At 40.5% G+C, this 14,405-nt stretch overlaps 1 protein-coding gene across 9 annotated transcripts in view; it reads right to left on the bottom strand.

The window, feature by feature from the left end:
- Window positions 1-9,414, bottom strand: part of nrxn3b (neurexin 3b) — a 395,380-nt gene extending 385,966 nt beyond the window's left edge. For 4 of the 9 annotated variants that reach the window (XM_017302184.1, XM_017302186.1, XM_017302185.1 and 1 more), the window contains exons 1-2: window positions 9,078-9,411; window positions 2,499-3,582 (exon numbers count right to left, since the gene is read on the bottom strand). In XM_017302184.1, the coding sequence (XP_017157673.1) occupies window positions 2,499-3,195 (697 nt within the window). In that variant the 5' untranslated portion in view covers window positions 3,196-3,582; window positions 9,078-9,411. Of the gene's footprint in view, window positions 1-2,498; window positions 3,583-9,077 lie in introns of all 9 variants that reach the window. The other 5 variants (XM_017302190.1, XM_017302188.1, XM_017302189.1 and 2 more) reach the window with 3 other exon arrangements.
- Window positions 9,415-14,405: the final 4,991 nt, after the last annotated feature.

Genomic DNA, 14,405 nt, shown 5'->3' with positions numbered 1-14,405 from the left:
GTCCGTCTAAGCTATTATTTGGCCTGAGTTGCAAGTGCCCTCTTAAAAACCTGGGTTGTTTTTACACAAAGATGTCACGGTTCCCCCCATCAGCTCTCAGACAAATGGACCACCTACCTACTTCTCTATTGACTCTTCAGCTCCGACAGTGAGCAAATGGGATGAAGCGAAAAAGAGGTCAAGTCCACTCAGTTCGCTTGGCTGCTCCGCAACCAGCACATCGTGTGCTGTCCTGAACAATGCCACAGGCGTGCGCTGGAGATTTAAGCTCAGAACAGCTTCATTTTTTGCAGCAAACGTTGGAACATATTAGGAAGCCAAACATAGCAGAAACCATTAAGAGAAATAGCAAATTTGAACATCTTCCCCGTATTGGATACAGTTCGAAATAGCTTGGAATCAGCGCAAGTGTTCAGTGAGCATTCCTCTGATTTTTTTATTTTTTATTTTTTGGCAAAGTGGAGTCATCTCTGAACCATGTCAATCTGATTCAGACATACAGGAAGTGGGTCAGCAGTGGAGGATTCTCAACATGGGTCTGTTCACACAATCTACAATCCTTAAAAGTGAAGAAAGGTGCAAGGTTGAAGTGAAATTGTTTTATGTAGACTGATGCTCTCAAGGAGAGTTACAAATAACCCTTAACCTTTTTCATGTTTTGCCATGTCATACAAACTTTAATGTTCAGTTTTATAGGGATTTTATGTGATGGACCTTCATCTAAACCCTTCCATCCTAACTGTGGGTATATATTTTTTTGAGGTGTTGTGCTGCTTGCAGGTAAAACTCCAGTCTCAACTCCTTGGTAGTTTCTAGAATATCTTCAACTACAGATTCAAACACCACCATATTTCACTGTTGGGTGATAAGCCGTGACATTTATTCCTTTTGGTCTCATTCAACCAAGGCAAATTACATTTCTTATAACTTTGTTTCAAAAACGACTTTCTTTTTCTTTCTTTTTTTTCATCCTTCCATAATAACCACTCGAGGGTTATCATGGGTTGAATCCAAAGGTTGACCGATACACTGAGAGACGTTCAGCATTTGGGATACTTTTTATATTCTAATATTTCTGGAAACTTCCTCACAATTCACACTCTGACCTGGTCTTCGTGGTGCTATTTATTCTCCTGTGTTCTCAAACAAACCTTTAAGGTTTTCACAAAACAGCTGAGACTATGCTGAGATTACAATATGCACTGGTGGACTGTATTATTACCAATTTCACTGTAATTGTGGGGTATCGAAGTAAAGGGGACTAAATACAAATGCAAGCAACACATTTACATGCCTATTTGTGTTGGTGTATCACATAAACCCCTGGTGAAATACACTAAAGTTTGCAGAAATATACAAAACATAAACAAGTTCAAGGGGTACAAATACATTTTTGAAAGGCTCTACATGTATGAAAATGCAAATGTTATGATTTAAAAAGAAATAATGAAGGAACTTATTCCTTGAATCAAATGGCTATCTTCTCAAAGTTTCAGCAGTAGCATGTTCAGAAAGATTAAGCTAACATTAAGTAACCTTTATGCAGAAATAGTGGTGTCATGAAACAGGAGAAAGCAGCTTTATGTGCATTATATAGTCACTGGGCTATTTGAGATTATGTGCAAGAAAGAAGGAAGGCTTTAATGTCTAAACCATTAAACATGGTCAAAGAGGTGCATCTCATTACACTCCCCAAGGAAGAAATGGCCTTGGCCCAGAAGAAGAGCAAAAATAGGTGATGTTGTTTCTTATCCACACTTTGTGTATACCTTGAGGCCTCCGCATCACCTTGCCAAATCTGAATACATTTAATGAAGAAAAAAAAAAAACAGGAGAAAGAACTTAGAGTTGTAATTTTAGTCACATCAGCTAATAGGGTTTCCACCGCTGCCTCATCAAATGTAATAACTGTGAAGGGAGAGAAAATGCTGAGCCCATCACCTCCAATTTAACTCCCACGTGAAATGCAGAGAGTTGCTGGGCTGTATGTGCAACAGCCCACAAAGAAATATTCAGACTCCCAAGTTCTGCAAGATCTGCATTAAATATTTCAAACGCCGAGCTGCTTTGGCTTGATAGAAATTATGCTGATTTGGGAAGGCATCAGCGCAAACAATGCAGATTTTTATATTTTTTTTCAGTTTAGTTTTGTTTTTCAAGGCACTTTATAAATGAGGAGTGGTTGTGGCACAGATCACATTAGGTGAATGGCAATGCAGTTATGGAGATTACATCTAATTCCAGAAGCTTCTATTGAGATTTATGATGTAGAAAAAATACTTTGAGGTCTAAGCCACATGATGGGAGATGGTTCAGAATATATGCAACAAAAAAAAAAAGAATAATGAGATTTTTTCTCTCTTGGAAGCTGGAATAAAAACACAAACTTTGTATTAGGTCAGTTCTATATTTGAAAGAAACCCCTTTTGAATTTTTCACAAAGGCCTTAATCAATATTTATCGCTCGACACAGAAAACAACGAAGCCAGCCCTCTTACCTTCCGTGCAGTATCGACCTACATATCCAGTTTTGGAGCAGTCACAGTAGACTTCTCCATCTGCTAGCGAGCAGATCCCGCCGTTCTCGCAGGGGTTCTCCGTGCAAAGGCCCATCATCTCCAGACGGACCTTCTGGCTATTGACCAACGTGGGCAACTTACTCCCGTAACTGAGGTTGGTGATAATCCCTTTGAACGGCGGAAGCTCGCGGGCCGAGGGCAGGGTGATGGCGGCCGTGCGGATATCCCTCGGAAGCCCCCCGAGAAACAGGTCGCTGACGATCTTCATGAACTGCCGCTGGGGGCGCACCTCGCCCGTCTTGCTCTGACCGTCCACGGCCAAGCCGGTCCACAGGTTCTCCCTGTTGATGGCGGCGAAGTGCCAGCGGCTGTCGTTGACCGGCTTGTCCGAGGTGATGGTGGTCTCGGCGCAGTCGATGCTGACGTGGAGCTGGAGCTTGCCCTCGGACAGGGCGAGCAGCAGGAAGTCGCAGTATCCGCCATCGTCGAAGTAGAGCAGCAGGCCGTCCGATTGCGAGGTCTTGAACTGAAACGTCAGGTCGCCCCTGGAGCTAGCATCCCAGCGCACGTAGCGAGCCCACTGGCCTTGAGAACCGGTAAACTCCAAGCCTGTGCTCAGGCTCAGCAGGGTACTTAGCAGCAGACAAAAATGCCCAGGAAGTCTGTTGGGATTCATCGTAGAAAAACCAAAGGGTGTCGAAAAGAAGGTTTGGAATTTGGGGATAGATCCTCAAAGTGATGGAACCATTTGGTTACGGTTTAGCTCCAACGTTTATCTGCTGACTCTTATATTCCACATAGGTTACTTAAAGACTCTTTGCATTAAGGTCTAATGTTGATAATAGATTTAATCTTGATCTTGTCCGGCCAAGTCTTAGGTGGGATATATGTATTAAAAAATGGTGAAAGTGTGATGACGACGTCCGTGATTCAAAGCTGCGTCTGATGATCTAGGGTTAGGCTTTTGAACCGACTTCCTGGTTTGAAGCATGTAACAATCGGTGTTGGCCCAGTTTCACGCCCCATGATTTGGTAGTCAGCTTTAAAAACAACTTGGACAGACCTGGTGGGGGAAAAAAATAGCGTATGAATAAATTTCTTTGAGCAGAACTCTATCATCTTGCAACAGACTATTCCCAGATGAATGGATGTCTGATTTATGCAACACACAGATCATTTGTAATGCATGCTGGGAGTTTTGATTCAGCTCTAAAGTATGTAGTCATAATAAAAGTCGCATTTAGCGGAATCGAAGCAAAAATCATCCCTTTGGGCTAGACAGACAAGATACTGCAAACCCCATCCAATGCAAATCTGATGTTTTGATGCCTACAAGCAACTAAACACTTACTAATAACACCCATAAAGATCTCATGAGCTTTTCTCGCCAGGTGCCATGTCTTCCAAATGCTCTCTTCAACTGAAGATCATCTTGGCAGTTTCAGCTTGAGCCGAGATCCGATTTCTCAATTAACTTATCCATGAGTGATGCAAACAAACGAATTAATCTCGGAGACCGCTGCCGTTGACTTCCTGACCGCTGGAAAGCCCACCGAGCCAAAGCCGAACAGGTGTTCACCTTCGAATGTTAGGCTGCTATCTGCAAGGGGCTGCTGGGATTCTGATTAGTATGACTAATTATCCACCACCACTCTTTCTCTCTCCGTTTCTTCCATTTGCATGCCTTTGAGGGATTACAGCCGCAAACACAGATCCAGAAAGATGTAAGGATGGATCGGGGTGGGTGGGGGGACATTTCATGTTTGAATCCCACTTGTTCTCTTGGTAAATAGATATCTAAATCGTTTCTATCACCGAGGAAGACTGTCAAAGCATATCAACTAGCGAAATAATCTTTGCTTGCTGCAGCTCCTCTTATACACGTCTGTTTAATTTTGCTCACCAGAGCTACAAATGATGTACAAGGTGAAACCTTATATATGTGTGTACTCTTCCAGCCCTTTGCCCTTGCAATTGTTTTGGCAGTGGGCTGCCAACCAGACAAATGCATTGTCCAATCATGACAGCAGCACAGAACCAGGAAACACAATAGGCCCTTTAACCACCTGCCCTGAATAGTTAATCTTGCTGCAGCAGGCGAGCTATTGAATTCAGGTAACCGATACCTACGTTAATGCACCGCATGTGTGCTCGCATGTGTGTGTCCTAGTGCAGCTCTGTCTCTGACGACGCCGGGTTGCCTAAATGGATGATCGTCTTTGTCTTAAAAAGAGATTCGATGAGAGGTTAAAAGGTTCTGCTTGGAAAAATAACCCTCAACACTGCCGTTTGAGTCCGGCCCAGTATAAGGACAAGGCCTGGATGGAGTACGTGGGTATGGGGATGGGGGGTTAGGTGCAAGGTCTCTTGAATAGGCAAAGTCGTATGATATCTGAGATGGCAGTTTGGTATACCAACAAGCCAAGCCTCTATTCAATCAACATGACTCAATGTGTGTAATACCTGACTGGGTTATCAGATATCCCCGAACGCCGTCGATTTACGGAGAACGCCTACATTGCCATTGTGTGGTATTTGTCTTCTTTTAACTTGAGCACAGAAGATTTGTGAAGATTTGCCCTCCCTAAAATTATTCATATTTTGTCACGTTACATAAACAAACTTTAATATTTGAATTTTACATTTGAAACCCCAGTAGTGTATAGTTCAATTTTTGAAATTGTAAAATAAACTGCAGAAATATCTGATACAAATTTGTATTTAGCCCCTTTAATCAATGTATAGAACCACATTTTGTTGCAACTTTGGCAGTAAATCTTTTGGAGTTTAATCTGTCAACTGTCCAGAGCATGAAGCTGCCATTTCCAGGTTTCATCACGGTGGGAGCTGTGGCCCTGTGGATTTCTTTCACCTTTAGGCTAGGATAGTTCTATTTAAACTGAGTGCAAGAAAAATGTTGAGTTTAGCGACTGTCTTTCCATTACAAATGAGAGAAAAATGTAGATAACATTAAAAATACACAATTTTGCAATTGTAGTGTAAGTATTCATGCAAATGTGAATAAGTTAGTATTTAAAAAACATCACGTGCCATCATCCTCTAATCACCTCCCGTCATCAGCTTCTTCCTCTTTCTGCCAGTAGTAACACCTGGTTGTTGATCACGTGACTCGTGATGATAAAATTATTTCCCATTGCAGTTTTGTGTGAAACACCCAAATGTTGATATAGCCAAAAAAAAAAAAACCCACCTCATCCCAGCACAAAAACTTTTTAATGAAAAACTTAGTTTTTCAAAATTTTATTTTTTCCACTAAGTTAGTTTATTTTAGTAATTTCAATTTACGCAACTATATATGGTCAATGGAAATGCGGTTAATTACTACCCTGTTGATTTCTGAAAACAATAGGTTGCTTTGGATTGAATTTGAGAATACCAGAGTAAAGGAGATGAATACATGAGTGAAAACTAACATTTCCTTTTTACTTCCTAACAATGTTTTATTTTTCATTGGTCCAAATTAACTACATTGCGTCTTTGTGGTCATAATGTTAAAAAATGTGGAGAAATTCAAGGATATCAACATTATTTTTTTATAGCTAGCCATTTAGTGCTTGCACCTGTGACATTTTGCAACTGGATTTTTAATTTAACTAAATAAATAAATAAAGTGCAAGCCTGTTGGCAAACCTGTAGGCTAAGACAAACAAGCCTTGATGTGGTTACACACCAATTGAATATAACATATTTTACTGACACTCTTCCAGGGTTTTTATGAAAGATGCCCTTTGGCTAACCTCATCACGGCAGAGGACAGAAATTAGCTGTTGGAAGAATTTATTTTTTTTTCATGTAATTTAAGAAGAGAAATGCATTCCCAATGAGACAGAAACGTGATTTTGTCCCCTTCTCCATCTTTCTCCTTGCTCCATTTCTCAGTGCGCTGGCATTGCTTGTCCTTTTTGTCATGCTCAATTCTCAGTGGCGGGGGCCGGTTTGTCACAACTCTGCTAGCATAAGAACATATTTTCCTAGATATACACATTGAATTATTAAATAGCACAAGGATATGAGATGACCTGCATGGGTACTGTCACACACGGGCGATAAATGATGCATTGGAACTGCAGCAGATTTATTGACATGTTTTGTAATGCAGTCGAGTTTCCCCCGACGCAAAGGAGACCACCCCCACTGCCTGCTCCTACTTCCCCCTACTTCCCGTCTATCACAAGCGTCAGCCTGGAGCAACGATTTAATCCGACATCAGTCACAGCAGACACGAGTGTGCGACGTTAGGAGCGGGTCCGAACCCGTTGGTCTACTGGTTGGACAAGGCAAGAGAGCACACTATGATAAAAGAGGAGCATAACTATAGGCTAATAGTTACATGTTGGACCTGCTAAATCAAATATATGTGGCACAAATAAGACAAAAGAGCAACGTTTTATTTGGGGGTTACTCTTTAACTGTTGTGTCCCACTTTACCTGTTTATGTATTTGTTTTGTTCACTTTATCTGGGGTTTTCAATTTTTTTTAGTTAAAAAAAAAGACTTAACAAAAGCATTGTTAAAAGAACAGAACATTATTTTGTTTTATTTTAGCACAGAAAAAGAAACAATTTGCAGGAACTTTGCGAGTACTATGATTAGCTAATTGCTAAGCTAATGTTAGCATCTTTGACAAAGCTTCCAAATGGAGTGAAAATAAAATAATTGTTCAAAAGGACGCGTAATGATAACACATCCATGTCATGAGATGAGGTAGAGAAATGTAATTCACGAGAACAAGACAAGATTTTTAGAATTATGTTGCACAAAACTGAAATTCCTAATTTGTTTTCACGACTTGCATAAATGTCTCACAAACCATAAAGTGTTTTAAAGGACCCGACAAGTTTAAGTTTAGAATATGACACTTTTACACTTTTCTGATATTAATTTATATTCTTGCTTCAGTGTTTCTTTAAATTCTGATAGGTTTGATTAGTTTAGGTAGCCATCTAGGTTTTCAACAAGAAAGGATCAACTACAAATTAATCAAAAATTGTTAAATATTCCATAGTTAAGTAAGAAACTTAGGGTTTGCCAGTTCACATTTAAACACTGTTTAGGCTTCTTTCATGCTATTATCTGGTTGTAATGATTTGACTAGGTCACTCAGAAGGGAAACTCAAGAACTACTTCCTTTCTTCCATCAAAATAAAAGTCTCAAGCATGGAGACAACAGAAAACCTTCACATTTGGAACTTACTTAATTTACCAGACTGATGGCAACTGGATGCGAGACAGACTTTGGTTTGCTTTGATATCGCGAGATCTCGTGGTACACGTGGCCTAGACTACTTCGTCCGAAGTTCAAATTTCCCAAAACAGAAATTGTCAGAGTTTGCGAATTGTAAAATATTCATTTTGTTGCGGGAAACGCATTTCTTTTTACTTTGGCACTAGTGGAGAACCGTGTTGGTTGTCACTTTATTTTTTGCTTTGATTGAAAAAAAAAAATAAATAAAAATAATAAAAATAATAATAATAATACTATATCAAGTAATACTTAGTCAACACCATTCCAACGTCTAATGAAAACGCTAAAGTATCTGGTCGGAACAAAGTAACATTTTTCGATTCGATTAAGATGCACCGCTAAATACTTATTGTCAATTTGTCATAACCAGCCCCACTGAAAGGTGTATAGCGAATGGCATATTTTTTAACAGATGGATTTTTGAAAGTTTTACCCAGTTTGTTTAATTTTATTCATTTTTTTTTAAATGCATAGTTTTTTTCACCCCCAAAATAGTTAAAATCACAACTCCTCTTAATCTCATGCACCTAATGTAGAGTCTCGAGCTGGATACATCGTCTAACCTCTGTAAATAAGGATGAATGTCGAGAATGAATATGGATAAGAGGTCATCGTTACCTCTACAGGAAGCTCAGAACCAGTTAGATGAATTAGCCAACACCGGAACAAGGCAAATACAGTTTTGGCCCTGTCCGATAAAATGCGCCAAAAAAAAAAAAAAAAAAAAACTTAATAGGACAAAAAAAAACCCAGAAGCCCTGCACCGATCAAGAAGATTTTTTTCCACCAGCTTTCCCTCTGCTCCTCGCACGGTGGCAGCCTGACCGCCGCTCCAAAGACTGCGGGAGGCACAATTTAGCTCTGTGAATTTAGATGCGAAATTCCAACAAGAGATTATAGTCACTGGAACCCATTTCCAAATCAACTCCAGTCGATTTCTGATGTATTCACGTCAGAGCAGCAACGATTCAGTCAGCTGAAACTTTCCGCCTCGATCGCTTTTCTTCCCACTCACCATGAAAACGACTCCTGTTAGAGGATTTCTAGTCAAATCAAACAGTATTTGGAGGCGAAACTGGAGATATCAAACTATGACCCAAAGCTTTCTCCTACTGCGCCTAAATCCGGATCTCAGCCGCGCACTCAGTCCAAATCCCATATGCGGAAAAAACAACAACAACAAAAAAACTTCACTATTTGACAACACAGCTTAATACAACATCTACGCTGATATTTAATTTTATTTGAAAGAAATACGAGTGTCCATTTAAAATATAAAATAAAATTCTTACCGCTTTCGACTCCGGACGGATGAAGTCCGAGTGTAAAACCAAACAAATAAAAAAAATAATAAAATCAGATTCTTCCACAGCAGAATTCCATTCGCTTATATATATATATTTTTTCCCTCTTCCCCAGTTAAAAAAAAAGGTGCAGATGCTCTTGATTAGGCAGTGAGTGTAAGAGTGAGGCGCGGTGGAAGTGAGGGCGGAGGGGGAGAAAACAAAACGGGCAGCGGTCCTCCTCTCTCCTCTCCTCCGGCTCAGTGAACGCGCATCGCTCCGCTCCGCTCACTCAGCGCTGTAACTGCCGACGGGCCCCAGGATTTCTCCCACACTGACCCGCCTTCTTCCACAGCACTCAGCACGACGGGGAGAGGGAGGGATGGATGGAGGGAGGGATGGAGGGAGGGAGCGGGGAGAAAGAGTGGTGGAGGCGGGTGGGGGGGAGGGGAATCACTCCATTTGTACAGACAACACAGGAAGTTACCCCTCCTCAAGGCAAATTAGCAAAAAAATAAATAAAAATAAAAAATTAAACAACAAAGAAACAAAAACAGACTTTTGCTCTATCCTACCCATGTGTTCGAGGAGTATTCGTGAACATGTGCTGAGTTTGGAAGGAGCGGGGAAATGTAGAGATTTCACTTATAAAGAGAGCCGGTTCAGATGGATCCGGCCCCGGTGAGAGCAGGAAATGATTCCTCACTGCTGCAGTTTCCACACAGGAGGAATGTCTCGTGTCACAGCAGCTCTGATTCATTGTTGCTGTCCGTGGTGCTGAAAGCGTGTCAGGGCGCTTGGAGGGAGAGAAGAGGAGCATGCAGGGAAAGACGGAGGAGAAACCGAGACCATGACGTTCATACTTTATTAATCGTCGCAGCACCTGGGAATCTTGGGTTTAGTCTTGTGTAGAGATGTATAAAAATACAAACAAATCACCGTTATCTTTTTACAACTGGGCAATAATGATTATCGCCTCTGAGGCTGTAATCAGGGCTCGTGTATTAAATTATGTTGGGGTTTTTTGTGTGTTTTTTTTGCAGCTGTATTCAGATTCGTCTTGGTTTGCTGTTAACTCGAGGAGGGGATGCTGCTCCCTGGAGAGCGCATGAACCCAGGTGTAGCCAATAAAGCTAATGATCCAGAATGTTCCCTGCCATCCTTCTTTACCCTGCAAGTATTGTTGTTCAATGAGAAAGCAAAACGAATGAGAATTATATGCGATTTTCAGATTCACAAGCAAACATTTTTCCGTTCTTTTGAAACAATCTGAAAAGTGCGGCGCGCACGTGTTTACTCTAACGTCCTAAAAATGACATTTTCGAGGTGTACGTCATATAATGTCAGTGTGAACCCAAACCGCTCTGTTGCAGTGGTCTCAAATTTCATAAATGACGACAAAAAAAAAATTAAGAGCAAAGGCTATCCCAACATGACACGGTGGTGGCAGCATCCTGCTGTGGGGATGTCCTTGTACAACAAGAAAGTTGGTTAGAGTTGATGGGGAAACTCCAACAATTTTTTTTTCACAAGAAAAAAAAATTATAATTCCCTTTTTTGTTCAGTCCGATTGAGGTTTAAGCTATATTGCAAAGAACAACAAAGATACATTTTGGGATCTAAAGGCATCACGTTGAAAGAAACAAACTCCAAAAGGCTTATATTGTAACTTCAGTGAATAATAGTATTTGGCTAAGGGAGGCTAATATAAACCTTGATACCGTTTTCAGATTCTTATTTAGGAAAAGCAACAAAAACCAAGCAATAGAAGCTATTGATTTTAAAGGTTGTCATGAGGCAGAATTGTGACTGGGGACAAAAGATAAATCAAGCGGTTTGAATACTTTAGGGCACCAAGGAAAGGATTTGAATAAATCAAAATGATTGTCTTTCCAACAAGATCTCATCTGCGTTGCAAAGTGAGAACTCAACCATTACCAACAGATCGAGTTCAAACAGCAGTTGAACAAACAAAGAGCTAAATCTGGATGTGTGTGGAGTCTCATTGTTTTGGCACCGGCTCAAATCCAAGTTTTTGCATCGAGAATGGCTTGATGCTCCGCAGTAATGGAGGGAGACGAGTGGAGCAGAACAGGAAGGGTCAGAATCGGAGAATATTGTAGGAGGATCTGAAAATTTTAAGAAGGGCGATGTCTGGCATATTTTTTTTTACGCGTGTGTGTTCTGCTTTTCCAGCATGAACTGTTAGTTACAGTTGCAGATTTTCCCTTATGTAAAAGTAGATCAAATGGAGTCCTATTCAGAGGCATACATTCGTTTAAGCTCTTAAATTACGCACGTGTTTTTTCTTTTCTTTTTTTCTAAAGGCATTATCTGATGATGAATATCACACAAATTATTTATGGTCTAAAATTTGACCTCAGATAGGAGAGCGATGGAAACCATGAGGTTTTATGGGCTGTAAGAGCTTCAGTTGCTCCTGCATCGTTGCTGTTTTTCCATATTTCACCTCTGTGGCCGTTTGTGGCTTATTCTAGGTGTGGCTAATTGAAATGGATCCTGTTATTCATTTGGAGCGCACTTTAGACTAGTCATCTCTCCTGCACTGTAGAGCAGAGATGGACAACTGTAGTCTATTGGTTTTCAAAGCGGGGGGCCGCAGCATCGTAGGGAGCCGCCAGGGGGCCCTGCTGGGGACCAGAAAGTCGGAGGGAAGATGAGGAAAAGTAACCAAATTGAATCCATTACATTTTGAAATCATTTCTTCATACAGTATGATTTGTTTTTGAGTAAGTTAAAAATGTAAGTTAAAGTAAGTTTAACAAGTTGCTTTGCTCTGCATGCTAGCATAGCAAGTGGAAAATAGAAATGTTTTTGATCAGATAAAGATCACTCCTGTATTGACCCTTTAACAACATTTCACAAGCGTTTCACGGAGAAGTAGCTCACATAATGAGCTCAGCAGATGTGCAGTTTCACCAGGAGTTTGCTAATTGCTACTGGCTAGTTTGTAGGAGCTGAGTGGAGGCCGTCACGGGGTGTGGTGCGCTTTGTGAGAGAGGAAGCTCGGAAACTGCAGCTCCACTGAGAAGTTTCATCTTCCAAAGTGGAGCTCGCCGTCACCAAAAGTTTTTGCACAGGCCAATGGTTGCCAGGGGAGATTAAAGTGTTTCTCAAACATGCATGAAAAAATCAAGACAACACTCCGGGTATGTTTTTGATGAGGGAACATCATCGTAACATGATGTAAAACAAAAAAAAGTTGATTTTACATAGTGCTGCCCCTTTAAAAATGCATTAAGAGTGTATGTACGCTGCTCTGCTTGCTTCATCGGTAAGCCAATGTGGTACCATGACATGCCGCTGCTCTCATGCCATCACTAACCAGCTCCTCTGAATGCCTTGCGCTTTCCCATGCTTACCCGTCTGCCCTCACCTTGCCCAAGGAGACAAAGATCTGTCGCTTCAGGCATGATGGGTCCTATACGGAACAACTCGCCACGCACCAATTTGAGGCCGGATTAGCTCCTTGAAAGAGTCGAGTAAATCTGGAAGGATTGAATTGAATTTAAATGCTACTTAAAACACTTTTTAAACCAGCCCATTGTGATTCTAAAGGTTTTTTTTTTTGTGGAAAATCTGTTTTCCCCCGCGAACCGATGCATGTGGAATACATCAGCTTATCCGTCCTCACATCTCCCGCCTGTGTAAAGATCATACCATTTAGACGCAGCGTGAGGCGTCTGTGGTGTTTTAGAAGACAAGGACTTCGTCGAGACCTTGAAACACCTCGCCGAGGAAAGTGAATTAGAACCGCGTGATGAACCGTTTGGAAAGAGGCACCAGGTTGTGAGGAGCGGGGGACTCAAATAAAACAATTACCCGCAACTGCTGTGGGAAAAAACATAGAAAAAATAAAAATAAAAAAAATATCGGGGCCATTTGTTACTTTGAATAGAGCTACGGGGTTGAAGCAACATCTGGGCCGCTTGGGTTGCCCTGCTGTTGTTGCTGCAACGCTGACCTGGATAGGAGTTTAAAAAAAGAAGCGACTAGGATTAGAGTAGAAAAGATGGGTGACCAGTTTCTTGCTTTACGGCAATGAAAATGACTTAATGGAAGATTTCTTTCGCAGTGCTCTGCAAACCGGTTGAGCAACGCCTCGTTTATTTATTTTTCCAGGATATTTCTTTCAACTTTTTGAAAGACTTTCCAAGTTTATCTTTTGAAATTGGATGCTTTTTGCTCGTCAGGTAAAAAAGTCACTTCTGACGAGTACAAACCTCTTTTAGTGGTTTTAGTGAAAAGAAAAAATATACTAATGTTGCAACATTGAGGCAAAAATCAGATTTTTTTTCCATCACCTAAAGATACAACCTCCATATATCAATAAATTGTAGATAGTTTGTTAGCCCTGAAACATATTTGTCCTCCATACTCATTTCTTGAAGCACAACAAACTTTAAACATCCCCAATATTTATTATTTATTCATTCTTCTACAAAAAAATTCCCTTCTCACCCTCCGCAGGTGGTCTCTCTCTCATCCCCTGAGCTCGGGTGATATATATATATATATATATATATTCATTTTTTTCCCGAACAGAATATAATACGAAACTAACTTCATGATTAAAAAATGAGAGTTAAACTAACTCTAATAAGCCTTGGGTCATATCATTTATTAACACTATTCCATTAAGATATTACAAAATTCAATATGTAATCTTCAAACAGCTTTGTCTTTAAAAAGAAAAAATAATAATAAAAAGAAAAATCACTCAAGATCATGACAGGGAAGCTTTTACATCGTCTCCTGGTGGCATCCAGGAGTTTGATGTTAAAGATCATTTAGTGATCTATTAACAAGCTTTTAGGAGCTAATTAAATCAGAGCTGCGATAAGATTAATAGGTATCTGTTATTAACAGGAAGACTGAAACACAAAGAGGAGTACGCCAGGTTTTGAGCTAAAAAAGTGAAGACATAACCCCTCTCTTTTATTTTATACAGCTGCACCAACCCAAGCTTGATCATTACTGGCTGTTGGTGAGCATCTCCAGCAGTCAGTGAGAGAGAGATTGATTATTCAGTAATCAGTCCATCACAGAAACATAAAAAAAGACAAACATCTGCAGACAAACAGAATGTTAAACAGCAATTTAGAAACTAAATTGAGTATTGTGGATGCTTTTTGTGGACTGTTGGGTGAAGTTGGAGCCAAGGTTACAGGTCACTATAGTGATGGTTGTTACAGGTCACTATAGTGACCTGTAACAACCAGATGGATGGATGGATGGATGGATGGATGGATGGATGGATGGATGGATGGATGGATGGATGGATGGATGGATGGATGGATGGATGGATGGATGGAT

This window comes from Poecilia reticulata, linkage group LG21 (genome assembly GCF_000633615.1).
Source record: "Poecilia reticulata strain Guanapo linkage group LG21, Guppy_female_1.0+MT, whole genome shotgun sequence".
Lineage (NCBI taxonomy): Eukaryota > Metazoa > Chordata > Actinopteri > Cyprinodontiformes > Poeciliidae > Poecilia > Poecilia reticulata.
Note: the sequence above shows the minus strand (reverse complement) of the source record. Positions and strands in the feature narration are given on the sequence as shown.